Here is a 26,425-nt window from a genome sequence, read left to right as displayed (position 1 = left end):
CATCGCGGGTCGTATGGAAGTCACTTCCGTTAATGAAACCTTGTTTTGCGGTCGAGAAGGCGGCATCCACGAAGCTGGCTTCGCTCACCTCACCAACTCCGACGGGACAGAAGATAAGCATATGTTCTGGTGGTATGTTACGCACTCCATGCTCTTCGGAACATTGCTTGGTATTTGAGGTGTATCATCATTTGGCTAGGCTGTTCAGAGCACGCGAGAATGCAGAAAATGCGCCCGTCGTGCTGGTCTTCGGCGGAGGGCCAGGCTCCTCTGGGATGAGCAGCCGTTCCTCGGCCAAGGGTACGCCAGTCGTCACCATTGTCCCACATATCATGTTTGATTTCCGACTAGACCCTGCTTAGTGGGCCAAGATTCCTCGGGCAGATCAGCATCTGGGCCAGCACCTGTTCGTCTATTTACGATCCGATCACAGGATGTTCGTGTTCCCGACTAGTACCCTTGGACCGATCATGTTAATATTGTCGCCGTTGATCATGCATGTATTGCCGAATATCATTGTGCTATCGCTAAAATGTTGCGTCGTAGCCTGTCGGTGTAGGCTTCAGCTATGGAGAGGAAAGCTCCCTGCGCAGCAGCAGTCGAGAAGCCGCTTGGGATCTCGACGACTTCTTGCAGCTGTTCTGGAGGCACGTATGGCTTCTCAAGGCACGCTGCGTTACTTACGCACCCCGTCGCAGGCACCATCCGCACTTGGCACGGAACCCATTCTTCATCCATTCCGGGTCATATGGCGGCACGTAGTGCGTAACTTACATTTCAACGACGCTCACCTACCGAAATCTCATATCAATTGTCTGTGCCAGCATTCCGCACATCGTCCAAGTCATCCGAGAACGTAAGGCGACTCCCTGCCCGGCATCGCGCATCTCAAGGATCAACAAAGCTCCCGACGCTGTCAGTACTCCTCGCTTATGGTACGCGGGAAGATCTTGATGCCAATCGCCGCCGAATGCAGGTCATGATGAGTAGTGTTTGGTCAGATGCGGCGGCGCACTTCCGGTTCGATTGATTGCGCCTGCCCGATGAAAGTCAAGTAGTGCTCAAAGGCTGTACCATATCTCCAGGTACTACGCCCGATCTATGCACGATGATCTTCACTTCATCAACCGGACGGGGCTCGAGCTGGTCACCCTGGACATGCCAGACTGCTTAGACGGCATCCAGCTTGCGTACGAGCAGCCTATCGACGCCAACAAAGTCACCGCGCTGAACGCTTGCATCAAGATGAAGCACGAGGAGCTGCTGGTCGGAAGGGACATGTCGGATAATCGGTGTACGAAGCCTTCCGGGTGCTACGCGGCGGCGCTGAAGGCGGTCGAGGACGTCATGAACTCGACCGGACCCAAGGCTGCGGTACATGGTGCCCAGTAGTTCGTGCCCTTGGGCTGCGATTTAAGATACTAGACAGGTGTTCCGGAAAGTGTCGATTATCGGCGAACGGACTTTCTCCGACGAATACATACTCGCTTCGTAGCTACAGGGGACCCGTGCGTATATATCACATCGGGCAGGGTGTTCGTTCTTGCTGACGGCTGCCACTTTATTCAGCATACAAGCCGCCTACCGTCTGTTGGACCCTGCTATTGACGACGGACTACGCCTGCTCGGTACGTCAAATCATGCCGATGCTCCAACCGTCGACCTCGACGTTGTTTGATGTTGGGTCCTCAGTATACACCGGTAACAACGATGGCATCTGTTCATGGCGAAGTAATTTGGCTTTGTCAAGCGCTATAGGCGCGTGCGTCACTATTCCCCAATGCGGGACCGGCAACCTCCGGGCGTACGCCATAGCCCGGATGGTTGGCCAAACCGAACCTCTACCTTTGTCCACACTCACTGGACCGCGGTAGAGGTGAGGAGACCGCTACACATCATGTATCGCACACTTGTACTTACACACCAACCAGGGCACGACTAACGCGCCCCGGTTAGGTGAATAACATACCTTTGTCCACACTCACTGGACCGCGGTAGAGGGCACGACTAACGCGCCCCGGTTAGGTTTATTGAAAGGCTTGGGTACGATTCAGTCGCTCCCGGACCCTGGCCAGCACCGCTTACGTTCCTCTGCAGATGTCTCTTCTCCAGACAAAGCACCAGGACGAGTTCCGTACCGCGCCCGAGCAGCGATGGCCCGGCGTGGGACGGTTCAAGGTTGCAGGAGATATGAACGGTACGAAGGCCGGTGATTATGCCTTCGTGAATTTATGGGAATGTGGCCATGGTACGGGCGCTCGATATATATGCCTTGCATGACCACGACCGAGATTAACAGGGCGCTACCCCCAGGTCCCTTCAAGGACCAACCGAAGATCGCACGTCACTTACTGATGAAGTGGAACAAGAACGAGTCTTTCCTCGGAAGAAATGCCACTGTCACGATTATCTGAGACGAGGAGCTGGGGAGAAGTATGTATTCACATAATCCACAAATATATAACGGGGCGACTTAGTACCTATCCACAATATATACGCTATGGTAGGGGTTGATGTACGAGAGGAAGGAAAGGTTGCAACGAAATGCATGCATATGCGACGATAACAAGATATGATGGTCGAAAGCGAGAGAATGTTCAAAACATGTACTTGTATGATCTGTGGCATAAGAGCGGAAAGAAAGAGGCTTGAACGATTGCATGGATGACGGATATGGTTGAGGTAGATGAATGTGTGGTCGATGCGTTTCCTAGTGATGATAGATGAATGGAGTAGACAGTCCATGAGGTGTGTATTAATCGTCTTCAGGTGCGACGATGATTGTCGATGGTAAATCCGTTGGGATAGTTTTGCTCTATGTTTTCGAGACTGGCTTCGGTGCAACTCCGGTCCTAACCTTCACGCCTGGACCAGCACTAGCGCGAGATTCGGGCATAATTCCGCCAACGCGTGCCGACGAGGACACGTTTCTCTTGACGGCACCAGTGACCACGCGGCCGGAGCCTGAAGCCACGCGGCCGACAGACGACGCGGAGACGCTCCTCGCGATACCGGTTGCGGCAGGCCTGGAGCCAACGCCCAAGCCGGTCGAAGGTTTCGCGAGTCTGCTCGTGGCCGCCGTTTTCACAGCTACTTTGGGGTCTCTTGCGACACTGGACGCGGGAGCGGATGAGAGACGCGACACGTCTTTCTTGGCGTCTTCCGGTTTCGAGGGGCCCGATTCAGCCGGACGACTGAATACCGCCGTGCCCTGCTTGAGACCGAGGTGCGTGGCGTCCTTGGTTGGGGCGGTGGCGGTAGGAATTAGTTTGTTAACCTTGAGCGGGGCGACAGCGGCCTTGAACGGCCCGGGGGGGCTCGGGACCGGGGGTTTCGCCTGCTTCGCTGCAGCACCCAGAGGGACAACGCTGGCTCTTCTCGTCTCTCCAACGACCGAGGCGGCGCGCTGGTGTGCATGGGGCGCCACAGGAGGGATTGCACTGGTTCGCCGGGATGCACTCACAGTCGATGCTGTGCGTTGGTGTGACGCCATCGCCGGAACGGCGCTCATTCTCCTCGCTGAGCTCGCGGTCGAAGCGGCAACGCCTGTTCGCTTGTCTGCGGCGCTCTTCGCCGCATCCTCCTTCGGCATGGGGCCATTCGTGCTCCGCTTCGCGACCTTCAAGGCGGTGATCGAAGGAGGGACGAAACTCTTCCTTGCGGTACCTACTCGTGGTTTGGCGGCAGGGGCGGGTGCTGAAATCGAGGGCCGCGCTTTGACGACGGGCTTGGAGTCCTCCGGTTTTGTGGTCCTGCTCGTGCTAACTGAGGGACGTCTGGCAACCGACGCTTTGGCCAGGGCTTTGGCTTGAACCTCCGGAGCAATGACAGAAGTGAGTGGGACGGGTGTTTCCTCCTGTACCTGTACCTGCTCCTTCACCGCGACTTCCTCGGCAGGAATCTCTGCTTCCGGGGCCAGGGTGGCAACGGACGAAGAACGATCTGCATAGCACGGGGTTTTCAATCTCAAAGCTGGTTGACGCAGGTGGTCTCACGTACCCATGCCGTCCTGATCAATCATCGTTGGTGTGGACGGTGTGGTCGCCAGAGCCTCTTCAGGGCTATCGGGCGACTTTGGCACTTCCTCGCCAGGAGATACTGCGCCTGAAATCGCCACGTCAGATGACGAGAACGGTCCAGAGCACGAGGCTAGAAACTGACCTTTCTCTTCCACTTTCTCGGCCTCTTTTGCATCCTTGAGCGCACCCTCCATGGCCCTCTGCTCCCTTCCCAAGTCAAAGGTGAGGTCCATGTCGCCTTCCTCGTCCTCCATCTGCTTGAGGAAAGACTGAGTCATGCCCCCGTGAAGAAGGTCGAAGGAAGTGTCGGCAGTCCGCTGCAGTTGCGAACTGAGGTTGAACGACGCATGTGAATCGAGCGAAGCCCTCCCAGCGGGAACCAAAGAGTCGCGCCCACGGGTGAACTTGGGAGGAGGTGACGGATTGAGAACCGGAGGTGTCGGCGCCCGCACGACGATTGGTTGCTCCCGTTCCTCATCTTCCGCAATACTTTCCTCCCTTAGACTTGGCCTCGGAAGAGAAGAGAGGACGCGTGTGTAGTCCATAGTAGAGCCGTCATCGGCGTCGTGCAAACTGCTGTCGTTCAGGAGGAGTGCCGAGTTGGACGAGGGCAGGAGTTCGGCTGTGGACGATCCGAAAGCGAGGGTAGAAGTCAAGTCCTGGGTATCGTCCTGTCCTACCGGTGCTCCGGGCACGGAGAGCAAAGATGTCGAAGTGTCTGAAGCTGGTATAGGGTCAAGCCTGGACGTGCCCACGCATTCTGCTTCCGTGGGACTCGCTAAATGATCGTCTTTGTACCCGCTAGGCGAGGCAGATACCAACTCTGGGTTCCCAACGGAAGATTCGTCGTTTCGGACAGCCTCGGCTTTCCCGGCCAAAGGTTGGTCCTCAGGTCTCACATTCTCGTTCTCATCCTCGCCGACATCAAGATTTTGGTCTTCGGGAGCGAATACGTCGGGGGTTTTGCCCACTTTGTCCGCACCATCCGCCGGCGCGTGACGCGCCGTCGGAGGGGCCTCCTCCAACTCGACTTGCTCGTCTGCCTGGGGGATTTTGACTTGCATCTCTATCGGCGACTCGGCCATGGCCCTGTTTTCGTCGACCGGCTCTTCTACCACTTCGTCCAAGTCGAACTCCGAGTAGTGCGTGGGGAGAGCATCGCCGTCGTCCGAATCTTGACGTAAGAAGCCGTGTTCATCGTGGTCCGAGTCTTCCGAGCGGGGTAACGAGATGGCCCGTTTGAGTGGGCTCGGCCTGACCGCGGGATACGGCGATTGCGAAACCGAGTGTGAATTGCTGAGCGGCGAAGGAGAGTGTGCGGTCGAAAAATTGATGGCGTTGATGACCGAAGACAAAGGTGAGCTGGCAGGCGCCCGCGTTGGCGAGCCTGTGCCGTAACCGTGACTGCTGCAGGATGCAGTCGAGGCATTGCGCTCTGGCGACGAGAACGGCGAATGTGAAGACCCGTACGGCGACGTGGCAAGGACATTGACGGGTCCCGGAGACGCGCTGAACGCGAGAGACGAGGACGCCATGGGGAATGAGCGTGGGTTGGGATGGGGGTGGCGCGAGACGGAGGACGCAAGCCGGGCGTCGCGGTGGAAGGAGAGGTCGCGGTCGGCGCCGACGGCGAGCGCGACGGCCTCTGGTTGTTCGAGCCCAAGAGAGATGTCCGCCAACGGAAGCCTGCGCCGAATTTTCAAGGGCGTGGGGAGACCCGCGTCATCACCGGAGGCGCCCAAGACGTCTGCTGATGCGTTTTCTTCCGCTCCCGTGTCAAATTCTCCGTCCGACGACTCCTCGGCAACGTCCGACCGCAGCGCCTCCAGCAATATGCTCACGTCCACCAATCGTGCGGCTGCCTTTGGGCTCGGCCGCCTGGGCGACTTGAGCGCGAGCTGGTACGTCCGCGACGGTGCGGGGGTGTCGTTCTCCTTGTCGGACGAACTCCCGTCAGGCGATGGGCTGCGGCGAGCAGCCGCTGTTTCCAGATCCGGAGACGTTGGTTGGGATCCTGGGCTGTCGTTGTCAGCGAGCGGGTCGAAGAGATCCAGCACGCTTGGTCGTGGCCTCCCGGCCATCCGAGAGCTGCTGGGCGTCGAGTCGAACATCGGGAAAGAAACGAGAGGGATAATGGGAGGCTGAGAGCTGTGGAGCGCGCGATGCCGCTGTGCCCGCCGACATCGCCGCTGCCGGTCACTCAACACGATCACATGACCGCGGCAAGCCACCCCTTGCTTTGAAATTTGCCGCGGCGCTCCGTCGCCGATCCTCGATCCCCAGCTGTCTCTTCAATTAAACCAGGCACCAGTGCAACACGCGATTCGTATTTGAACTTTTCCAACCTTATGAAACTAAGTCAAGGATCACCAGCGACGAGCGAACTGCCAATGGTCTCATTAGCGCCCGCGAGAAACCCTGTGAATATACTCCCAGCGCCATGGGTGGTATCTGATTCGTCATCAGCCCCGGCTCACATACCTCTCACAACCTAGTGCATGATTTGGAAGTATACATCTCGTAGAACAAGTACTACATCCTGGCCCGGGACCCGTCCGTGGTCGGAAGCAAGGAATTGCCAATCTCATACAGCTTCGAAGTAATGCTGGCTCTCGAATGGAGGCTTATCGTCTGTCTGGTCCACGATGCCCTCCACCGGCTGTCAAACGGTGGCTCAGTGTCTCGGTTTCTCCGGAACGCAGTAGATCCTTACCGTTTGCGGCCTCGCGATAGGGAATTTCTCGCTACGGGGGCTCCTGACCGTGCTCGAATTCACCGCCGTGCCCTCCGACACCGCATGCGACAAATCACTGAGCGCAACCTGCCTCACGCCGCCCGCCCTGTCACGGAATATCGACCGAGAGTTCAATCCCGCGAGGAGGCAGTTGAGATTGACTGGAGGTCGTTCAGCTATCGATGGCTCGGCTGTTGGATGAATGGCACCCTTACGTTTGCCGAGCACGAAGTAGAACGCCAGCCAAACGAAGCTCGAGGGCATGGTAACGTACTGTGTCCATTCAGAACGCCTCTCGCAACGCACTCAAACCTATTGGACTCACTGTGATGATGACCAAGATCGCGCAGATCCTATTGAACGACATTAGATCGACTGCATCGGACCGTCGAAATCGAGCCTTACGTGGTCAATACCCCCGTGTTGATGCTGTAGATAATGATCAAGGACACAACGGAGCTGAAAAGCGATTATCCGAGGTCAGTGCCGTTTCGACCTACGCATGCGTTCTCTCACCTGCTAAATCCGGTGCGCAGTTTCCACAGCAGAAAGACCAGAGAGCCGGCGATGAGAAGATCCGCAAACATCCCCGAAGCCAGACTGGCAACGATGATCCACTACGTAAAGCCACGTCAACTCTACCACTTGCACATACTAAAGAAGCTGGACTTACCGATAGATCGGCCACCTTCTCGAATGTCCCGACATCGCAACTAGACGGTCAGAATAAGCTGTGACGTTCGAAGGGCTTGGAACGAAGACAGCTCATACGCTTCGACAACGTAAGCAACGGCAGCACCTGCACATTGGTGGTGTCAGAGATTGTAGCGCGAGTCAGAAAGAGAGAAATTTACCGAATGCAAAGATGGACACCCCGCCCTGCATGTAAATCAATCGGTGAGCGGAATGTTCTCAGGCAGCGAATATATGAAGTGAATGAAGGCACATACCAAAGTGCAGACGAGAGCGAAGTTTCTGTCACTCAACGTCCAAATTCGTTTTGCGAAGACGCTGAATCAGGAAATGTAAGCACCGAGCCGTCCCAGTCCGTAATTCCTGAGAGCTCACCCTCGAATCAGTAACTCTGTCGCGGCCTGAATGCGCGATCAGTCTAAGAACGCGTCGACGACGAGAGACTTACCGTCACAGAGCATTGTGCCTGTGAATATCATTGGCGCCCGTCAGCGACGGTCAAAATGCAAGGTGAAGACAATCTCACGCAGATACTCCTGTGGGCAGAGAGCTATCGGTCGGAAACCCGCCCAAACGAAGCCAGAGAACGAGCTCACCAGACTGGAAACTTCAAAGCGCTCGGGTTGTCGTAATTGTTGATCAGGTAGAAATACATGGCATGGGTGGTCAAGGCGAGGTGCAAGCTATCCATGAACCATAGCATCCCAATCTGATGAACGGTCAGCATGCCCTCGTCATACCACAATATGCGATCTCACCAAAGACTTCAGCTTTGGACTGTCTTTGCCATTCCGTTTGTAATACAGGATGCATTGCACAGTGGTCACCCCAAAGAGGGCCGTTTCTGCAGAATGGCCTAGGAAAGCTGCGCCGAGCGTGTTATCAAGCACCTTGGTGGTTATCGCTCCACTGGCCATCGTCGATCTCGGCGAAACTTGGGATCAGGGGGCCGGCGGGGAAGAAGGACTCGGGTGGGGGAGCTGGCTCGCGAGGGAGAGGGGAGGCGGCAAGGTTCCTATCTAGCCGAGGTCCCCCCGGCTTTAAGACGCGTTCGCGGGCTTCGCAGCATCCGTTGCAAATCGGGTTTTCAAGGTTGAGCTTACAAGCTGATCGGGACAGCGAAGCGTAACAAAACGCAAGACAGAGTTGACGCGCACGGTCTCCGGTCCGCTTTGGGTAAGCGGTATACGTCCCTGAAACACGCATCTACGGGTGGGGCGGCCAGCGCCAATCACAGCCAGCATCAGGCCAGCATTGCCCCGCAGGCCATCCAGCTCTCCCTTAATATGCAATCAGAGAGTGACCGATCGGAGACAAATGAACTTTTTGTGAGACAGCCTCCATTAGGTCTCGATATCCTTTTATTCCGTGCTTTCTTGGATCCAGCGTCCAGACCGAACTTGTCTTTATAGACGACTTCGGAACCGCGTTACGAACCTAGTTCTAAGATAGAGGAGGACATAGGTCAGTTGGCCAATCCGTACAGCCCCAGATTCTCAAGGTTAGATCGCCGACTCAGGCACCACATCGGAAGGACCCAAAGCATATCTTCGGATCCAAAAGCTGCAATTTACTGCAGTAGGTATGCCAGCATACTGTAGTCCACACGGAGACCTTCAGCAATACTATCAAGCGTTTGGAAATACTCGTCGATACGCAGCGATCGCGCATTGCTTGACTGCAGACGGTAATCGGTACCTGTCGAGTGAATACGTTCCGTGCGGTACCGCAAGCTCAAGGTTTCACCGGATGGCCGATAACATGGCACCTTGCCGGCAAGGCAGTAATAAAGCTTAGAACGTCATGGCGCAAGGAACGCATAAGGCCACAGCTTCGAATTACGGCGACTGCAATGCCGTTCAGGGCACGGGCATACGGCAAGATCCAACTCAGAGTCAGGTTTACGATAGCAACTCCATTGGCGGCTAATGTTGGGAGTGGAATTGACGCGCCTGAACACCCTTGATCCATTGATGAGTCTCGTTTCCGTTGCTGAGTCTACATATCAAGTAAGGCTAATCAAGAAGCTACTAGTTGTTATCAGTATACACCCATGTATGTGTGGCGATCATGGTATGTCCAGGACCCCACCATTTGTCCACTGCATCGGATCCGAACTCGCACTGAGGTCAGAAAACAAATAACGCAGGTACAAGGTGCCATACGCCTCATGAACCGGAAGCAAAATGCGATTCGTGAGCATAATAGCGATCGCCACCATCTACGCCCTTTCGTGGGGTGATGATGTGCATCTGCAGGCGCAGAGGCAGGAACATCTACCATGCATAACGCCAACGCTGTCGGACCTGTAATGTACCATGGCGGTTGCGAGCCTTATCGTGTGCCACCCTCGTTTGAAACACGACGTATGAACATCCAACGCACCCAAACCCTGGACAAACTTCTAATAAACTAACTGACCTCATCGTAGCACATTGTTATAGTGCGCATACAGCATGGAACTTGTAAGCATGCATTGGCTAACCGCCGCTATTTTACTGGTACTTCCTAGTCGCTAGTCCATCACCATGCCGTCTGAGTTTTTGTGCGTCAAAAAAGGCCTCAGAAACACGCCTCGTCCTTTCGATGCAATCATACGGAGGCGTGCGCGCGACACTCAGTATGAAGCAGCACATCGGTCGATAGCAGACAATGGAGGAGGTCGAGGGACACTGATATCGATGGAAGCATGTCTCACGTAATCATGGTTTCATTCAAATTCCAATGTTGCTTCAGCGATAGCGACATGCATATGGCGATCACGCTCGCAATGCGCCCTTGGTTATGGTTATGACGACTCACAGAGCAAGTTCGATATCCGGCGGGCATCCAGACGATGGATAGTATCAAGGAAACGGGACACATGAGATATTATCAAGACATGCATATGGTATAAGTATTACACGCTACATATAAATACAGGTGCGACACGTTCTGGGCAGTCGATGACGAAGGTGAAACTAGCAGCGGATACTCCGTCCTTTGGAGAGTAGAGGAACATTGCGACTAATCGCGCTGAACTACGAACTGTAAGTCCTCGGTTTTGTACTCACCGCATAGAATCTTCTCGCTCCTGAAAGAGTCCTCGCCTGCGCCGAACCAATCATCTACCACGATGCCACGCTTGCTGCTCCTTGCCGTCATCGCCTGCCGTCCGAAGCTCCTTGCTTTATTCGCTGACAGGAAATCCTCCTCGTCCGCCTTCACGACCTTCTCCACGATTTCGTCCCGCCCAATCATCCGCGCAGCCTCTCGTATCCCGCTCAGGAAAGCGCCATGGGTCGTGCCTCTACTAGAGCCCTTCATAGTCGCTTCGCCTGCCCAGAACAGCCGTTCGACGCCGTTCTTGTCCGAAAGAGGCTGAATCAGCGCGGGAACGTCGATGTGCACGGATGTATTGACGGGAAGGTAGGCATAGACGCCAAGAGCGAACGGCTCAGATGCCCAATCGGAGATGGCGTAGGCCGTGGGGTCTGGTATGGACGAGCCGAAAGTTCGCCTGAGAAGGCGCATCACACGGGATACGATGGATGCATCCGAGTGCCTGGAGGATGTATCAGATGAGACTGAACTCGAGTCTTGAAGGCGTGAAAGACACTAACGAAAGGATCTGCGAGCCGGAATCGCCTCCGATCATGAAAGTCAACACCGCGCCCCCACCCACGACCTCGCGATCCTCATATGCTGCGACAACCGCGACAGAGAAGACCGGTTCCGTTGCCCATGCGTCCTCCTGGTCATCGTCAGAGATCCAGCTCGGGAGAAATCCAAACGTATAGGTCCCGTTCACCCAGAACGCGTGGGGGAAGCGGAGCATGATGCGGTTAAGTGAAGCCATGCCGAACTTGTCAAGTGTACGCTGCTTGTACGAGGGTAACGGAGGATGAAAATTGATGAGCGAAGAACGCTGGACACTTAGCGTAGCAGAAAGTTAGCCCAGGAACGTACAAAAGCCGACGATATGCGTACCCTATGGATGCTGTCATGAGCATCTTGTTAGCCTGCCAAACATTTCCGCGCTCGGAGACAACACGAATTTCATCGTCGCGCCAGCTGATGTTCGTAGCGGGCTCCTCGTAAGCCACGTCCACACCTTGGGCTAAAGCCTGCGGAACTTGCATAAATCCCTTTGGGAAGACGCAATCGCCGCCCTCGTAAGCCAGCGGGCCAGGCTCAAGAGCCATCATACTCAGGTTCTTGAGCGGTGCCGCCCAGTCACCGCCGAAGATCACATCAAGGTGCCATCGAAGGAGTCGCTTATCCGCAGAAGAAAGAGTTGACGTGAGGTTGTGGATGGTGCTGAGGAGCGAGCTGTCAGGCATATGGTCGTCAATGCGATCGTCAATCTCCTCGTATATGCGGTCGAGAAGGCTGTCCATGAGGTCGAACGACCGTTCTCGTGCCTTCTTGTCCAGCTAGAGAGTCGATAGGGATGAGCACAACGCGATTTACGCCGAATTGACAATTGACTGACCACGGTCCTGTCGTCATATATCTGAATCTTCTCTTCGCCGCCGACGTAACTACTGTCACCTCCGACCCATTTCGTCCTGATGCGCATCGCATGAGCGACGGCAAGCATGGGATTTCCCATATACTCGTGTATCCATCCTGCACCGATCTCCATGTTCGTGAACGGACCGTCGGTTGTAGTCCGAACACGGCCGCCAGGGACACTTCTCGCCTCAAGCACGCGGATAGTGCATGCTTCCGTATGCGCATATAGATAATGCGCGGCCGCCAAGCCAGACATACCTGCCCCTACGACAAGGAAGTCCGCTCGCGCGGCCCCGTCGTCGGCGACGTCATGGGTCGAGGCGTTGCAGACGTAGGGCGGGAGGCGGGTGTCGGTAAACGGCTTGAAAGGGAGAAGACGTGGTTTAGCAGAGATCAACGTCGGCACAGCCAGCAGCAGCAGGGCGTACTGGATGACCACGAGCATCGCCGCGAGCTGCTATAGGTCACGATATGCCTCAGGGATGGTACCACCAGACAGACGCAGCGATTGCGGCGTGGTCACGGTGCTGAACAAGTGAGAGCTGTCGTCGTGAAAGACGAGGCCAGGGGGTGTATCGGGAGAACCAGGCGGCTCGAGCCGTATATATGAGAGCCGGAAATGTGGCAGACGTGCGACGATGGCCAAGCAACGGATACCCAGCACGGCAGGGTCTGCTTCTAGTAGTGCGACTACCTGCCAATGAATCTCACGAAGCGGGGGGCGGGGTAAGGTCCGAGAGATAAGGCCGACCCCGGACTACAAATGGTCTGCGGGGTGTCTCTGCCTTGCAGGATCCTCTGACGTTGGCTCCGACTTCCGTAATGCGCGCATTGACATCGGCCCTGCAGGACCGCCGGAGAATCCAGAACGGTAGGACTATGTAGGGAGATAGCGTCGGTAGGTTATGATGGGAATAGCTGCCAGAGCCGCCCGAAGAACGTCACCGACCAAGCTTTTGCGGGACACGATCACGTGTAGCTGCACGACAATATCGGCATCGGCAACGTTTACCGGTGACCGTTGAATACGATACAACAACCTTACCAGATCTCAGCTAGAGAGCCGTCATCGCTGTGGTCTTGAGATGAAGTTAGATTAAGGTAGATGGTCAGGGTCGGCCAGGAGTTCAAGTCCGGTCCTTACGGATGACCGAAGCTGATACAATCTCGCTGGCAGGGCTCCAACCATCCGTCATACTTAGTTATCTCCGAACATTAAAGGCTTCGTAAAAGAACACATGAAGCAGAGCGCACGAAGCCGTATCAGCTGCATGAGGCGCAGAGGAAGGTGCTTCATGTCAGGAACGCGTGCCGTTGGCCTGGGGAAAATCCAGCCTACAATGTCCCAATGTATCACTCTGAACGCCCATTATTATAGACCGTAACGCGACCATGCTTGGCTTGCTGGGGCGATGAGTACGTTCGCAGAGAGACGTCCTCTATCAACTTCACGGCACTACTACTGGCTGCAATCCCCACATATGACTGCCCAGCAAATAATAGATAGCCTCTAGCGATAGAACATGGTTACAGCTTACAAAAACCTAGTTTATATGCGTAAGTCGTGGTGTGTGTCGCCTCCTACAGATCAAGCATTGGTATAGAATCGTCGCAGGTCGTCGTATCATGAATATAATAAAGTCCGCCCTCGCATTGCCGCCATTGCCCGCATCAGAACTTGATAGGATCAATTTTGGGCGCAGGCAAGGATGGCACGCTGGGCTTGCTGCTCGTTGCATCCCTGGTGGACTTCTCTGTCCTGGGCGTTTTATGGGCCCCGGAGCTCTTCCCGCGAGGCGTGGTCGGTGGCCGTGCGCTGGGCTTGCAGCATCCGGTAGGAGGAAGTCCGACCAGCCTCGAGAGGGTCCACGGCATTTCGAAGCCCGCCCTCCCTGCCCAAGCCACATAACGCGAGATCTCAAGATGAAGCGTCGGATAATACGTTGCTGACGCCTTGCGCGCGATCTAGACAGGAACGGATGGGCATCGGGAGCGGAACGAAAGTCCAAAGAGAACGTACCAGAAGTATTCTCTCGATCCCCGACAGGAAGAGGTCCGCATGGAACTGATGTGCAGACAACTCATGCTCTTTGGGCTTCCCGAGATCATGAGCGGCTTGTGCAATCGCATTAATGAGCTTGAATTGAAGCGTCTATGACGTGAGGCACGCGTGAGTAAGCGTATGGCGCCGTGAATAAGGGGCTTTACCATGTAGCCTACAGCCTCGAACTCAACTCCACCAGTCATGCCACCGGGGGCTCTAGGTTTCTCAACACGTGCTTCGTCGACCTGCGGGAATACAGTAGCATAAGATTGATGCGTCAGGTGTCGATTATGAAGACTGAGTACCTCGGATAGGTTCCATATGGTGTTGTTGGGGTGACAGAAGACCCAGAAGTAGTCCCTACATACATCGCTAAGCTCCTGTGAAAAGAGGTGAGCAGGGTGGTTTGGTTTCAACAACGGCATGCGGACCTGCAAGAATGTTTTGTATAGACGGGGCTTATGCAGCGATTCTATAAAATCATGAGGAGAGACCGGCACTTCGGGGGCTTCAGCTGCTCGAGGAGCAGGAGTGAGTAGCAGAGCGCGTATGAATGCGAAGAAAGATGCATGCGGAGCAGGCAGGTGAATGAGCTTGCTATGGCGGACGTTGCTGCCTTGACCGAGAGAAGCGGAGGACTCCCAGGCTTCGGTTCTTCGCGCGGAGGTTGAGGACGAAGGTAGCGCGCTCGCGGGATACAGGTCGAACAACAGCATCACCAGCTCCACGATGACCTGCCTGCAAGCGACGTCGCCTGGCTTCTTGTCCGAGTAGAGAAGGCTCATGAGCTGGGTCCATGGGGCCGGGGATGCGCTTCGCAGGGCGCAGCAGCCGATGGACGACGTCCCTAAACCTTTCAAGCAAAGCAGTATAGCATGGAGTAATTGGTCGTCGTGTTGCTCCTCTCGCCACTCGACTTCTAGCAGTTCATTGAGGCGAGTGAGCAGAGCCTCGTAGCCCCCACGGGCCAAGAACTCTTCGGTCCAGCTTGCGGACTCGTTACGGAGGAGCAGGCGCAACTTCTTCACGACTTCGACGTCTAGGATGGTGCTCGAAGTACTCAGCAGAGTACTGACGACCTTGACGGGAGGGTACTTGGTGAAGGAAGCCCCGACAGCATCCTTTTCCTTGCCTCCCTTAGCGGTGGCCGCGAGGTCGACCTGGGACGCAAAGGGGTTTGAGCCACGACTGAACTGGAAGGACACGCCTCGCGCGTGCATCGCTGGGTGTGAAGCCGCGGAACCATCGCTTGACGAAGGATTTTCAGACCTGCTCGTAGCGCGCGAGCGGGACTTGGACCTCGCACGAACACCGAACCGCGACCGGGGCCGCTCGGGCTCTGCAGGCGGCTTGCGAGGGCTGTCGAGCGATTCGCTGCTTCGAGTATGGCGCATCATGCGCGTCGTTCCCGCTTGTCCACGTGACTCCGCGGCGGCGACATCAAAGACGGAGGCAGCGGTGGGGATTTGGGTGGGTGTGCGGGAGGAAAGCGTACGTGAAGACTTGATCATGGCAGCCTTAACCGACGACTCCATGGTTGCTAACTTGGGGCGTAGAGTATCCGGGATTTGCAGGTCATCCTGCGGGAACAGAAGTCGTCAACATGAGCTTCACTGGGAAGATGTGAGACAGACACGCACCAGCAGTTTATCAAAAGCCTGTTCAGTCACGACGGCCTCGGGTGGCTCCTTGTTCGAGTTCTGGGTTTGCATAGGACTAGACTTCGACTTCCGCTTCGAGCCCTCCGGGTTGTTTTCCTTTCCGTTCGGGGCGGTGTCACCAACCGCAGTGACCATGGTGAAGTCCGAGTAGGACCCTCGCTTGGGCAGAATACCCTTGAACATGACAGGCACAACAGGATGCCAGCAGACGATGAAAAGAGGAGTGGTGGTTGAACAAGTTGCGGCGCAACCGAGCGTGCTTTGTTTGTCCCCGGTGGCTTCATGCGCGACGCGTCTTGCATCACGTGCAGGTTGATGGCAGTCACGAGCGTGCCTGAGGCTGAAGTCGTTCCAGGTGGGTCCTCTGCTAAAGCGACGACATTCACATTGTGTATCACCGCAACTGGGGCTTACGTGCCGGCTTGATATACACGTCCTGATACATTGAAAAACGTGCAAATCGACAACAACTTGCAGGCCGAATCTTTTCGGTAATGTTCCCGTGAAACGATTAAGCGCCCATCTCTTCTATCAGACCGTCTGGAACCCCCAGCCGAAACGGGAACGTGTGCATCCAAGCGAAAACCACTCCGCTCTCGCCACCGTGACCGACTGGCTTTGTCCGCATGGTATCTCGGGCTGTAGCTGCGCTCTTCCGCCGCTCCTTCTTAACCCTCAGGATCCGCTTACCGCGGTACTTAATTTGAATATATCATTATCCCCTCAACCCGCATTAAATCACAACTCGGTGGAGGACACGCGTGAGCTGCGCCTGCGGATGCTGCGGCTCCATTTTGCAAGTTCGCCGTTTGACAGATACGCGTCCTCACTTCCTGCTACGCGGCCCCAGGAATAGTTGCCGGAACAATAGGCATGATGTGCGGCGGTCTACGGTATCTATTGAGAAACTTATTGCCTGCTTCCCAGGCGTAACAATGCACCAGTCCCATTTCAGGTCTCGCCCTTGGATGACCTCATTACAGACCCACCGAGCAAACGGGAAACGCACTATCGTTGTTGATGTGCTTGAGATGGTCATCCACATATGCGCGACGGCCAATGACGCACCCCCATGCATCTGTAATATCGTGCTCAGCCCGAGAACGCCGCTTGCGTTTGATACGGTAAGAAGCCGCAGGTTCACCTATTCAATGCGTGTGTGGAGAGAAGAATCGCGGCGAGTACCGGTCCCGCGAGTATTACAATATTGATTAGTTGAGCTGCAACTCGTCTCGGACCGTATCTAGAACACCCTTGTAGTATGGTACAATCGTTCGTTTGTGCGACCCGCCGTATGCTGGGCACCAAAGAACGTTACTGCCCGTATGATCAACCGGCTGTATGTATGTAGTTCGTACGTATAACGCAAACATTCTCAGAAGCGATGCGAAAAAGAAGGGAAGCGAAGCGCGCAATCCATGTTTTAGACTAAAAGGAGACTCCACCCCTGTTCTCTCATGATGTCTCGCCAATCGACTGGTCCGCCGTGGCTGTCTCGCCTCTGCCAGACGCGGTCCATCATGTTCTTGACTTGATACACGTTTCCGATGGTGTCCTTGTGCCCCTCCATCCTGCCTCTCAACCAGGTGCGTCGTGTCGGGTCGTCCGAGAGACACCCGGCCAAGCACAGCGGGAAAATAAGCGAGCGGTCGGCTTCGCTCGGTGGAAGTTGAGTGAGCAGTTGTACGATGCACGACACCTGCTGCATGATCTCTGGGACACCTATGAACGCCGACATCGTAAGCAACCCTCTAGCCCATAACGTCTGACGACACACGAACGCACCAGGATTGCAGTCGCTTAAGACGGTGTGAAGGTAGAGAACGACCGTCTCACGGTATATCTCAGCGGTGACGCGGCGCATGTCTTCGGACGGGAAGGTCGAAGCAGGAGACACCGTGTTAGCGATGGGGGAGTGAGCGAGGGGAACCTGTCCTCCAGGCAGAGACGGCCGCCGCTCGGATGGCATACGGGGGTCGACGGGCGAGTCGGACAACGCATCCGACTTGCGCTTGAGCTGCTGTTCGATGAGGTCGCCGCGGCGGATGAGCTCCCTGACGCTCAACGTGCCGTTCTGCTGCTCTTGCGTCTTCCAGTGCGCCAACGCAGAGACCTCGGCGATGGCGAGCATGACCTCGTCCGGGCAGCCGGTGAGGGACTCCATCGACATGTCGTACAGCAGCGGATCGTCGGCATAACGACGAGATCGGGCCCAAAATCCTGCACCACCGGAGAACAGGCGGCGGTACAGCGGCAGGAAGCGTGGCGGCTGGAGGTCGGTGATGCTGGAGAAGATGTCCAGCCACTGCGGAGATATGGCTTAACATACACGATGAAACAGGGACACGGGGATGCGTGCGCACCATGGTCGCCTTCGCCGCGAAGCGGCTAGCGGACGTCATATTCCGGAGAGTGAGTTTTGGATCTTCATCGACGATGATGCCGGTCTGGGCGAGCCACTCGCAGGCGATGTCGAGCATTGGTCGCCATTGAGTGGAGCCCGCCGAGAATAGTGAGAAGCTAACGAGTTGCAGAGCCGCGACCTGCGGTGCACGTCATGAATGATCAGTCATTACCTATATCACCTCGCAACAGCCCAACGCACCGCGTCGGATTCGGTATATTGGCCATGGACTTGCAGCGAATTCCGCAGATGCTGTGAGGACTGCTCGTAGAAATGAACGGTCGCACGCTCTGCCTCCCGATCAGCTACGGGAGGGCGGGGGACGCGCAGACGAGTGTAGTGAAGGCTCGCGAGGGCGCACACAGCGTTGGTCACAGCCCCGTGAGGGTCGCGGATTATGAGCTGCGCACGTGTCAAAGAAGCCGCAGAGATATGGGATGACCGTGCCCACATTATGTATGGCTTCGACGACGGATTCGCCTGCGAATATGTACTGCATCCTCCGAACGTGCTCGAAGTAGTAGAGTACGTGCTGCTGGTTGACCTCGTTCTGGTCGATCGGCGAATTATAGGCTGGTTGTAATTGTTCTGGGTATTCTAGCGGCGACATCGAGGCCACGCTGATTGTGTCGTAAGATACCTGCGGCTCGATCAAGCCGAGCATGCTTGACTCCTGGGGTCGTGGGTATGAGGCAGCGGACGGCAGGTAAACCGACGATCCATCGTAAGATGCGGACGGATACGAAGGGTCTTGATAAGATAGATTCTCCATGTGCTCGGCTGAAAGGGAGCATTGAGTTTCCATTCGCGGTGCCCCAAATGGTAATGGGATGGACTTACGAAGGCCCGATGGGGATGTCACACGCGGAGGGTCATACACATAGACATGGGGTGAATCCATAGGCAATCCCGCGGATACGGGCAGCGAACTGGGTCCAGGACCGGCCACGCCTGGCAGATCATAAGGCTGTGAAGAGGCGGGCGACGAGGACTGATTCCTGGGCAGGCGGGGCTGTCCCCGTATCAATCCAGCTCTAGATAGCTGAGCCTTGATATCTGCCTTGTATGCTTCAACAGCTTGCTTGTCCTATGCAATGTAAGCACGCATGGGAACAACGACGTCAATTAATCCGCTTTGGGAAATAAGCCTACGGCATCAATGCGACGCACCCGCATCCAGTCTGGCCTTCTTGCGCCCCAGCCAAGGCACGTAATTTTGAGGCGTATGCAGGTCTGGCATGAGTCACCCTGCCGTTGCTCGTCGCATTTCTGTGGGAGGGTGGAGCGATGAGCGGCCCGTTCCGTGCGCGCGGTCTTTTCGCAAGGCACGACGACTTGCCTTGCGTCGTACTCGGCAGGTCCTAATTGGGAAACGGGTCATGCGATCAGCTCTCGGGCACAACGCGCGAGACACCAGAGAGCGGGGAAGGAGACGGGTGGAGGGAGGAGGAGGGGGGCGGTGGCGATCGAGCGAGCGAGAAGGTATAGGAGGTTGCACCTACCAGCAGCCGCCTCGACCTCCGGAGGCACTACGCGTGATATCTGTCGCGGGCTGTAGTGGTGTGCGGGCACTGCGAGGGCTCTCGCCTGCGTCGGATCCGACAGAGAGCGGGTTGTTTCCGGGAGACGGCGGGGAGGCTTGCTCTGAAGAGCCCTCGGACGAGGGCGAAGGCGCCGCACCACTGCCTGCTGACGCGGGACGCATGTAGGCCATGGTAGTAGCAGCTTGAAGGGGAACGGGGCTATAGATGCGAGATGGACTTGATGGGACCCGTTTATGTTCCGTACGCGTGTGTGCTTTAAATGTAGATGATGAGAAGCGTGGCTGGAAGGGTACATAAACCTAACGCGGGATCTCCGCCTTGTGCCGTGCAGACTCCGTGATGACTGCCTCGAGATCGTGAGGACGGCTTCCAGCATTGGAAGGGCACAGCATCAGGTTTCGAGACGCAACTATTCGCCCGTTTAAGCCGCCGTTCGTCATCAGGAGGTGCCCGGGATTGTTCTCCACCTCCAGCCCGTGGCAGATGCACCCCCGCGCGACGAGTGACTCGCTGAGACGACTCACACAATCAGTCCCCTCTCCCGTCCGGAGGTGAACCCCCGGCTGTCGTATCAGTCCAAGCCGCGTCCCATAATCGGACAGCGGGCCCAGTGAGAGGAGCCCCCGGGTGCAGGCATGTGTCACTGGCCAGTTATCTAAGCTCCGATGGGAAAGGGACGTAGAATACCAGTCACGTCAATTGCCCGTCTGCACCAAGGAGTGGGGGCGTGCCACGAATAGACCTGGTGCCTAGATGCTCTAGTTGCTATGCTGGGCGGTGTCACGGTTCGAGCTGGCCACGGTGGTTACCCGGACTTCGTTGATACGGAAGCACACCGAGTCCAAGATTGGACGGACATGGCTGTGTATGGCAGTGGTCTCCCACACTCAGATGCCACAGATCTCTCCCATGATTCGGACAGGATAAAAGAAGATCTGCTCGTGGGCACCCATCCGAGACAAACGGTCGCAACGGGGTACAGTTTGCGGGTGCGGGCTGGCAATACAGGCCAAGTGTAGAAATACAGATCCGATGAAACGGCGACGATGGCAACGGCATACGAGGACAACGCGAAAAGAAAAGAAGAAAAAAACAATAACCAACGGACTTCGTAGTATAGCATGCGCACGAGTTCACAGCACGGCAGAACAGCAGCAGATCGCCTTACACCAGCAGCAGCAGACGGTTTTTGTCTCCGCCCAGAGTCGTCTGCATGACGTCTCGCCACGGCACGATGGGGTTATGCGGGTTCGCCCCCCGCCGATGCCACACGGCCTTCATCACGTTCTTCACCTCCTCGCAGTTGCCCACCCGATCGATCGCCTGCTCCTCTAGCAAGTCCAACAAGAACTGCCGTTGCTTGAGATCGTCCGTGAGACAACCGCAGATGCAGATGCAGAACACCGTCATCCGCACGATCTCCCGTCGCCCGTCGCGCGGCATCGCCTGGAAACAGTCGACCGTCTCCTGTACGGCTTGCTTGATCTCCGGGCAGGCCGGCGAGTCGCCCGAGAGCACCGAGTGCAGGTAGACCTTGGCGGACGCGCGGAAGATGTTCGAGGTCGCCTGTCGCGCTTGGGCCGTCCGATCGGCGGACGACGTGTACGCGTACGGGTCGCGGACGCGAGTCGGCGGCAAAAGCCGCTGCTCGATCTCCTGACCCTTCTTCACCAGGAGGGGCATGCTCAACCGGCCGTGCTTCTTCTCGACCTCCTTCCAGTGCCCGAGGGCCGAGATTTCGGCCAACGCGAGCACGACGTTGTTCTCGCAGCCCATGACGATCCGCATGTCGCAGTAGTCGGAGCCGTTGGAGCTGACGCCGTCGATGGACGGGCCGCCGAAAATGATCCGGTACTCTTTCAGGAACCGCGGGGGGTGCATCAGCGTCACCGCCGCGAGGACGTCGAACCACATGGTGGTCATGACCACGAAGCGCGTCATGTCGTCCGACTTGCGCAGCGCGTCGGCGGCGTTGCCGTGCTCGGGGCTGTCGAGTATGCTGCTCACGCATTGGCAGGCGATGTCCAGCCAATCGCGCCACGGGCCTCGTCCGCCGGCGAAGAGGATGCACGAGACGATCTGCAGCGCCGCGAGGGCCGCGCCCAGGTCGGGCCGTTTAGCGGAACGCGTCATGGCGCTGGCGGCCTCAGAGAGCATGAGCGGGAGATCCTCGTCCGTGCCGGAGGACAGCGCCTGTCGATTTCGGGGGTTCTGGTGGAGGGAGGCCAGCTTGCAGACGGCAAGGTGGGCTAGGGGACTTTGTTTGATAAAGCGGAGGATGACGCCGGACACGGACGGGTCCGCAACGAGGTACTGTATCTTGACAACCGTGTTCATGTAGTAGCTGACCAGCGCGTCCTGGTTTAGTGCGCCCGGTTGATAGTAGCCGACCAGATGTGGATCGGAAAGGGACGAGACGTCGTAGTAGTCGTCGGCCGGGTTATCGGGGAACGACTCGTGATAGAGGGGGCTGAACGAGCTGGTCTTTGCAAGGCTAGGGTGACATTGCGGCGGGTATGTCGAATGCGGAGGTTGGTGGGATATGACATAACCTAGAAGGGAACCGGGTTGGACTTGGAGGGCGCGAGCGTGGCGGTGGTATCCCGTACCATGATGCGTGGGGTACCCGTTCGGGAGTTCATTGTCTGAAGACGTATGCGGTGAATTGGTCATAGGGCGGGAAACTGCGCAGCGGCGGTCAGGGTCGCGCACGCGGAGAAATAAAAGCGGTAATCTCACTTGAGTGATGCTCGAGCAGATTGGGATCTATCTGAGATCGGGCGGAGCCATAGTCGTAGCGGACGGAGGATAGTTGAGCCCGAGGAGGATGGTCCTCGACGGACATCGAGCGAGCGGAGTAGGTCGGCGAGTGCTCGAGGGGCACGCCGTGGGGCGAGAGGATCAACATCTCGGGCAGTTCGTTCACGGAACGCTGCAGGCTCGACTGGCCCTTGATCATGCCCTGCGACGCGAGGAAGTCCTTGATCCGCTCGCGCATCTGCTCGAGACTACCGCCCTGCACGACGTCGTCAGCATCGCCACACACATTTGCAGGAGGGTGGACGGACCCGCATCCATTCCGGCCGTTTGGTGCCAAAGCCGAGACATTCGAGGTGGAGACGCTTGCAGGTCTCGCACCCGCCCTGGGGATCGCGCGTCTCGTCACACTTCTGTTCGGGGGGCGGGCGCCAAAACGTCAGGTGAGGCACTGCATCCGGGACGGCGCCTATGGGTAACCGACCTTTCGTCTTATTCTGCAGGTGTAGCAGCCCGTTTTGGCGCGGACGGCGCCCTTTCCCTTCGCGGGCCCGGCGGCATTGGCCGCTTTCTTCGGAGACTTGTGCACGCCGTAAAGAGGCGCCGGGGGGTGGAGATCGTACATAGACGCCTGTGCTGAGGATCTGTCGGGGGGCATGGCGATGGATATTCCGGGCGCTGTCGGGGGTGGGATCGGGTCGTATGGGAGCAGTTGCCGGAGGACGGGGAGACGGGGGCGCCCTCGAGGGGGTCTATGTAGGCGGGCGGCGCCGTGCGAAGGGCGAGATGGCTTTGAGCGCCTACCGCTGACAGGAGCACGGACCCCAGGGGCGCATCTCGCGGGGTCCTTGGCCGTTAACGCCCGTTTTAGGCTAAACGCCTGGCGCCTGGGAGGCCGAAGCTCGCCAGACGCCCGCTGGGTTGGCGCCCAGAGCGCGTGTTGATCCCAAGCGCTCTCCTGACTGGCTCAGAACGCCCCCGCCCGGCATCTGGCGCCAGGCGCAGCAACAGAGTTCGCCACGAACAGCCAACCGCTCGCGGCGAAACGCAAGGCCGACACGAGGTCCTTAGGTCAAGCCCGTTGGCGTCGGTCTCTGGCCCTGCTTCTTTTCATCAGCGGAACGCGAGGCCTACCCCGATAAGACACAATGCTATCGCCAGGAATTGGCTCTGAACGCGACTTCCGTGCGGGACGATCGCCAAACGCCCCCCATACTGCCACACTTATCGCGGGACAACGCATAGCATCGGATCGAGATATCAGTCCACATGATCATACAACGGGCCGCCACCGAACGACGATGGAAAGGCCTGGACAACATACATACTGTGTAGATAGCGAGCAATGCAAGTGGCGCAACAGCGTTCACGGTCGCCAAAACGGCGGTAACCGCCCATGAAATCGAGAGTCTCTCGTCGGCTGTGCGGCGCCCTAGTGATGCCTATCAACGGAACTCTCCTCGGACACTCCGCGCGGATGATGCGACGTCCCGCTCGTCCCGCTCGTACTCAACCGCCGGACCTTAGCGCGCAGGCCGCCCGATCCCGACGTCGCGACCGATGCCGATCCCGAGATTGGGTGCCCGTGCGCGATCTCCGATCCCGCCTTCTCCCTTCCAGCGCCCTGGCCAGAAGTCGCCGTGGGCGCGCCCTCGGTGGGATTCGCCCCTGATCGGCGGGCAATCAGCGCCCGCACGGCGCTCAGCCACTGGATCTCTTCCTCCTCGCTCGGCGCGCAGAGAAGCAAGGCACGTTTCGTGGTGATGATCTTGAACGTGTGCGTCCCCGATGGATCTCCGTCGTCAGCGCTCCCAGCGAGAGCCTGCGGAGGGGACGCCGCCGGGATTGACCCGTGCGGCGCGGCGCGATTGTGAGGCATCTCGCATTCGAGCGCGTCAACGATCTGCGAAAGAGGGACCTGGCGATGCGGTTTCGTGTCCTGAGAGGGACGTTGCGTGAGCGCGGTCGCGATAATCATACGGCTCATCTCACCATGTGGCTCCCACTATACGTGAGAAACTCGCCAGTGAGCACAAACCACCGTTTTCGCCATTTCCGGCGTTGCGCGCCCATTTTCATCAAGTAGCCGGAGAGCACCATCTTGCCGGGATCTGCTGGATGGTTCGTCTGATGCTTCGAAGGCGAAGTCTGCAAAGACGTTCTTGGAGGGGACGACGCCGAGTAGGAGTTTGGCGCGCTTCCATAGGCGTCGTCAGAGTCAGAAGTCGTGATGGCGTGGCTTAGAGGGGAGTGAGAGGTAGACGAAGTCGCTGTCGGACCTTGCCCTGACGATTTGCGGGTAGGGATGTTGATAGGCGAGGAGCTTCCTCCAGAGTTTTGCGTGGACGTGGTGTCCAGATTCTCCTTAGCATGATTGATAGCTGTCACCCAGCCTTGCATTTCCTGGCTGGAGTCGGCGTGCAGGTAGAATGTGCGTGTGGGAGATACCAGTCCAAAAGAGTGCGCGTGCTTCTTCAGGTCCACGGTAGTGCAAGAATGGACTTCGCTCAGTTCAAGGAGGCGAAGCAGGCGATACTCCGCTGAGGTCTTGTAGTAAGCTAGCTGCGTTGGTCGTAACACGAACCATCGCTTCTTCCACGTCTAGCAAAGATATCAGATAGGAGCGCATCCCATACGTATCCCACTCACCTTCCTCCTCTCGCCCTTCTTCCATAGGTAACCCGCTTTAATCACGCTATCGTCCCGAGATCTTTTAGCAGCCGGTCCCGCATGTTCGGATCTCCATCCTCCCTCCTCGTCCTCTTCTTCTGACTCTTCTCCGCTGCCAGCGCGCGCCTCCGCAATGACGGAAAGAGGTGGCTGCGACGAGCTGGATATGAGGATCCCCGTTGGCGCCGACACCGGTACTAATGGGCTTGGAGGTGCCAGGTCGGGGCTGACGATCGAGTCCGAGTCGGATTCGCCCCCCGATGCTGCAAGGATACTCGGCGGCTAGAGGTAACGAGAAACAGCCCGAAAATGAGGTTGCCATGGTTTAGATGTCACAAGTTGGGATTACACCGACCTTGGGGGGCTTTGCGACCGAATGTAGAGATAATTTTCGTGTGATTTCTTGCAGAGATGGCGGCGGAGCCGGTTTCGCCATTACGTTCACGGTATCAAAGGGAAGGATAGGAGTCCGACTGTGCAGTGTGGATTCGACAAGCTGACGTTGCGCGTTGACGCAGCGGTCGTCTCCAACAACAGCTCGTCACCGCCATCACCAGGTCGGTGACCCGCGTCACTGATCCCCGTGACGTGACACTTCGGCCCCAATCAGACCGTGCTAAGTAAGGGATGGCGATCGCTCCTACCTCTCCTCGTCTTCGTTACTCCAGTCATCGCGATCAAGGAATATGTCTAAGGCCAAGTTTGAGAAGGCAGTCGAAATCGTGCAGAACCTGCCGAAGGATGGCCCGATCAAGCCCTCTCAGGACGAGCAGCTGCTCGTGAGTGTAGCTCGGCCCTGACCACGCACTGCTAAACGCGATCTATCCCCCAGTTCTACAAGTATTACAAGCAAGGTTGGGTATGATGGCACAGAGAATCCGGACATCTATTCACCGGACCCATCTGCTTAGCAACCGCCGGCGACGTTAACACGACACGTCCGGGCATGTTGGACTTTGTAGGAAAGGCAAAGTGGTGCGTGTGGAAACTCTGGTGCAGCGCATATAATCTCACGTTCTTGCGTATACGTCGCCTTCAGGGACGCGTGGAACTCCGTGAAGGGTGTCTCACCGGAGGAGGCTTACGAGAAATATGTTGCGGCCTTGATCGATGTATGTCGACCAGCCCCGGATCTTGAAATCGCCGGGGCTAATCCTGTTTTCTCCATAGATCCTCAAGAGAACTGGGAACCCAGAGAGCGAGGCCTACATCAAGCAGATCGAAGCGGCTTGAATGTAACGGTCGCACATGTCTTTGGCAGATTGTTCTGCGATTGCGCAGGGTTTTCGGATCCACCGTGGTCGCTCGAACGAACGCAGGAATGCTGTGAGACTGAATTGCACGAATATGATCGGTCAGCACCAAGATAGACTCCAATCCGATGTCGAAGGAGATCCCATCA

General features: G+C 57.0%; 9 protein-coding genes across 9 annotated transcripts; 2 read left to right on the top strand and 7 right to left on the bottom strand.

The window, feature by feature from the left end:
• Window positions 1-13: 13 nt before the first annotated feature.
• On the top strand, window positions 14-2,414 carry PUNSTDRAFT_113336 (alpha/beta-hydrolase; the record flags this gene model as incomplete). The annotated part of the gene is made up of 14 exons (XM_007383277.1): window positions 14-132; window positions 200-300; window positions 402-406; window positions 455-496; window positions 547-647; window positions 699-761; window positions 825-915; window positions 977-1,020; window positions 1,086-1,374; window positions 1,426-1,508; window positions 1,570-1,628; window positions 1,693-1,766; window positions 2,098-2,248; window positions 2,314-2,414. The coding sequence occupies 14 exons, from the start codon at window positions 14-16 to the stop codon at window positions 2,412-2,414; spliced, it is 1,323 nt and encodes a 440-aa protein (XP_007383339.1).
• A 401-nt stretch (window positions 2,415-2,815) lies between these two features.
• On the bottom strand, window positions 2,816-6,130 carry PUNSTDRAFT_113335 (uncharacterized protein; the record flags this gene model as incomplete). The annotated part of the gene is made up of 3 exons (XM_007383276.1): window positions 2,816-3,942; window positions 4,000-4,104; window positions 4,162-6,130. 3 exons carry the CDS (start codon window positions 6,128-6,130, stop codon window positions 2,816-2,818), a joined length of 3,201 nt encoding a protein of 1,066 aa, XP_007383338.1.
• A 473-nt stretch (window positions 6,131-6,603) lies between these two features.
• On the bottom strand, window positions 6,604-8,363 carry PUNSTDRAFT_133835 (uncharacterized protein; the record flags this gene model as incomplete). The annotated part of the gene is made up of 15 exons (XM_007383275.1): window positions 6,604-6,678; window positions 6,733-6,914; window positions 6,969-7,026; window positions 7,079-7,106; window positions 7,159-7,212; window positions 7,270-7,370; window positions 7,427-7,466; window positions 7,525-7,552; window positions 7,608-7,632; window positions 7,704-7,764; window positions 7,822-7,847; window positions 7,895-7,912; window positions 7,973-7,982; window positions 8,043-8,155; window positions 8,205-8,363. The coding sequence occupies 15 exons, from the start codon at window positions 8,361-8,363 to the stop codon at window positions 6,604-6,606; spliced, it is 978 nt and encodes a 325-aa protein (XP_007383337.1).
• A 1,938-nt stretch (window positions 8,364-10,301) lies between these two features.
• On the bottom strand, window positions 10,302-12,521 carry PUNSTDRAFT_52155 (uncharacterized protein). The gene is made up of 4 exons (XM_007383274.1): window positions 11,921-12,521; window positions 11,416-11,861; window positions 11,049-11,360; window positions 10,302-10,990 (listed from the first exon to the last, which is right to left on the bottom strand). The coding sequence occupies exons 1-4, from the start codon at window positions 12,386-12,388 to the stop codon at window positions 10,453-10,455; spliced, it is 1,764 nt and encodes a 587-aa protein (XP_007383336.1). The 5' UTR covers window positions 12,389-12,521; the 3' UTR covers window positions 10,302-10,452.
• Window positions 12,522-13,437: 916 nt separating this feature from the next.
• Window positions 13,438-15,831, bottom strand: PUNSTDRAFT_86614 (uncharacterized protein; the record flags this gene model as incomplete). Its single annotated transcript, XM_007383273.1, has 6 exons — window positions 13,438-13,908; window positions 13,964-14,095; window positions 14,152-14,232; window positions 14,293-14,367; window positions 14,419-15,567; window positions 15,628-15,831. 6 exons carry the CDS (start codon window positions 15,829-15,831, stop codon window positions 13,615-13,617), a joined length of 1,935 nt encoding a protein of 644 aa, XP_007383335.1. The 3' UTR covers window positions 13,438-13,614.
• Window positions 15,832-16,816: 985 nt separating this feature from the next.
• On the bottom strand, window positions 16,817-19,872 carry PUNSTDRAFT_120272 (uncharacterized protein). Its single transcript, XM_007383272.1, has 9 exons — window positions 19,555-19,872; window positions 19,392-19,413; window positions 19,223-19,321; window positions 18,893-19,139; window positions 18,504-18,832; window positions 18,254-18,454; window positions 18,012-18,191; window positions 17,434-17,953; window positions 16,817-17,370 (listed from the first exon to the last, which is right to left on the bottom strand). The coding sequence occupies exons 1-9, from the start codon at window positions 19,764-19,766 to the stop codon at window positions 17,072-17,074; spliced, it is 2,109 nt and encodes a 702-aa protein (XP_007383334.1). The 5' UTR covers window positions 19,767-19,872; the 3' UTR covers window positions 16,817-17,071.
• A 652-nt stretch (window positions 19,873-20,524) lies between these two features.
• PUNSTDRAFT_86611 (uncharacterized protein) lies at window positions 20,525-23,378 on the bottom strand. Its single transcript, XM_007383271.1, has 4 exons — window positions 22,838-23,378; window positions 22,665-22,766; window positions 22,336-22,612; window positions 20,525-22,280 (listed from the first exon to the last, which is right to left on the bottom strand). Exons 1-4 carry the CDS (start codon window positions 23,009-23,011, stop codon window positions 20,761-20,763), a joined length of 2,073 nt encoding a protein of 690 aa, XP_007383333.1. The 5' UTR covers window positions 23,012-23,378; the 3' UTR covers window positions 20,525-20,760.
• A 228-nt stretch (window positions 23,379-23,606) lies between these two features.
• PUNSTDRAFT_86605 (PH-domain-containing protein) lies at window positions 23,607-25,548 on the bottom strand. The gene is made up of 4 exons (XM_007383270.1): window positions 25,379-25,548; window positions 25,003-25,305; window positions 24,346-24,954; window positions 23,607-24,292 (listed from the first exon to the last, which is right to left on the bottom strand). Exons 1-4 carry the CDS (start codon window positions 25,457-25,459, stop codon window positions 23,786-23,788), a joined length of 1,500 nt encoding a protein of 499 aa, XP_007383332.1. The 5' UTR covers window positions 25,460-25,548; the 3' UTR covers window positions 23,607-23,785.
• Window positions 25,549-25,668: 120 nt separating this feature from the next.
• On the top strand, window positions 25,669-26,420 carry PUNSTDRAFT_86604 (Acbp). The gene is made up of 5 exons (XM_007383269.1): window positions 25,669-25,802; window positions 25,856-25,877; window positions 25,935-25,998; window positions 26,063-26,135; window positions 26,194-26,420. The coding sequence occupies exons 1-5, from the start codon at window positions 25,710-25,712 to the stop codon at window positions 26,254-26,256; spliced, it is 315 nt and encodes a 104-aa protein (XP_007383331.1). The 5' UTR covers window positions 25,669-25,709; the 3' UTR covers window positions 26,257-26,420.
• The last annotated feature ends 5 nt before the right edge of the window (window positions 26,421-26,425 follow it).

This window comes from Punctularia strigosozonata (assembly GCF_000264995.1).
Source record: "Punctularia strigosozonata HHB-11173 SS5 unplaced genomic scaffold PUNSTscaffold_5, whole genome shotgun sequence".
Taxonomy (NCBI): Eukaryota; Fungi; Basidiomycota; class Agaricomycetes; order Corticiales; family Punctulariaceae; genus Punctularia; species Punctularia strigosozonata.
This window is presented reverse-complemented; position numbering and strand designations above follow the sequence as displayed.

Excerpts from the sequence above, each read along its gene's own strand:
- PUNSTDRAFT_52155 (XM_007383274.1), bottom strand. The coding sequence starts at position 12,388 with ATGCTCGTGGTCATCCAGTACGCCCTGCTGCTGCTGGCTGTGCCGACG. Across the intron at positions 11,361-11,415 it reads CTCATGACAGCATCCATAGG|TGTCCAGCGTTCTTCGCTCA; the intron begins GTACGCATATCG and ends TGCTACGCTAAG. Across the intron at positions 10,991-11,048 it reads TCCGGCTCGCAGATCCTTTC|GCACTCGGATGCATCCATCG; the intron begins GTTAGTGTCTTT and ends TACATCCTCCAG.
- PUNSTDRAFT_120272 (XM_007383272.1), bottom strand. The coding sequence starts at position 19,766 with ATGGCCTACATGCGTCCCGCGTCAGCAGGCAGTGGTGCGGCGCCTTCG. Across the intron at positions 19,140-19,222 it reads GAAGGCCAGACTGGATGCGG|GACAAGCAAGCTGTTGAAGC; the intron begins GTGCGTCGCATT and ends TACATTGCATAG. Across the intron at positions 17,954-18,011 it reads TCGCGGCGAAGGCGACCATG|TGGCTGGACATCTTCTCCAG; the intron begins GTGCGCACGCAT and ends ATATCTCCGCAG.
- PUNSTDRAFT_86611 (XM_007383271.1), bottom strand. The coding sequence starts at position 23,011 with ATGCCCCCCGACAGATCCTCAGCACAGGCGTCTATGTACGATCTCCAC. Across the intron at positions 22,767-22,837 it reads CCTGCAGAATAAGACGAAAG|AAGTGTGACGAGACGCGCGA; the intron begins GTCGGTTACCCA and ends CCCCCCGAACAG. Across the intron at positions 22,613-22,664 it reads AACGGCCGGAATGGATGCGG|GGCGGTAGTCTCGAGCAGAT; the intron begins GTCCGTCCACCC and ends GACGTCGTGCAG.
- PUNSTDRAFT_86605 (XM_007383270.1), bottom strand. The coding sequence starts at position 25,459 with ATGGCGAAACCGGCTCCGCCGCCATCTCTGCAAGAAATCACACGAAAA. Across the intron at positions 25,306-25,378 it reads CGGTCGCAAAGCCCCCCAAG|CCGCCGAGTATCCTTGCAGC; the intron begins GTCGGTGTAATC and ends CGTTACCTCTAG. Across the intron at positions 24,955-25,002 it reads AGAAGGGCGAGAGGAGGAAG|ACGTGGAAGAAGCGATGGTT; the intron begins GTGAGTGGGATA and ends TATCTTTGCTAG.
- PUNSTDRAFT_86604 (XM_007383269.1), top strand. The coding sequence starts at position 25,710 with ATGTCTAAGGCCAAGTTTGAGAAGGCAGTCGAAATCGTGCAGAACCTG. Across the intron at positions 25,803-25,855 it reads CTCAGGACGAGCAGCTGCTC|TTCTACAAGTATTACAAGCA; the intron begins GTGAGTGTAGCT and ends TCTATCCCCCAG. Across the intron at positions 26,136-26,193 it reads ATGTTGCGGCCTTGATCGAT|ATCCTCAAGAGAACTGGGAA; the intron begins GTATGTCGACCA and ends TTTTCTCCATAG.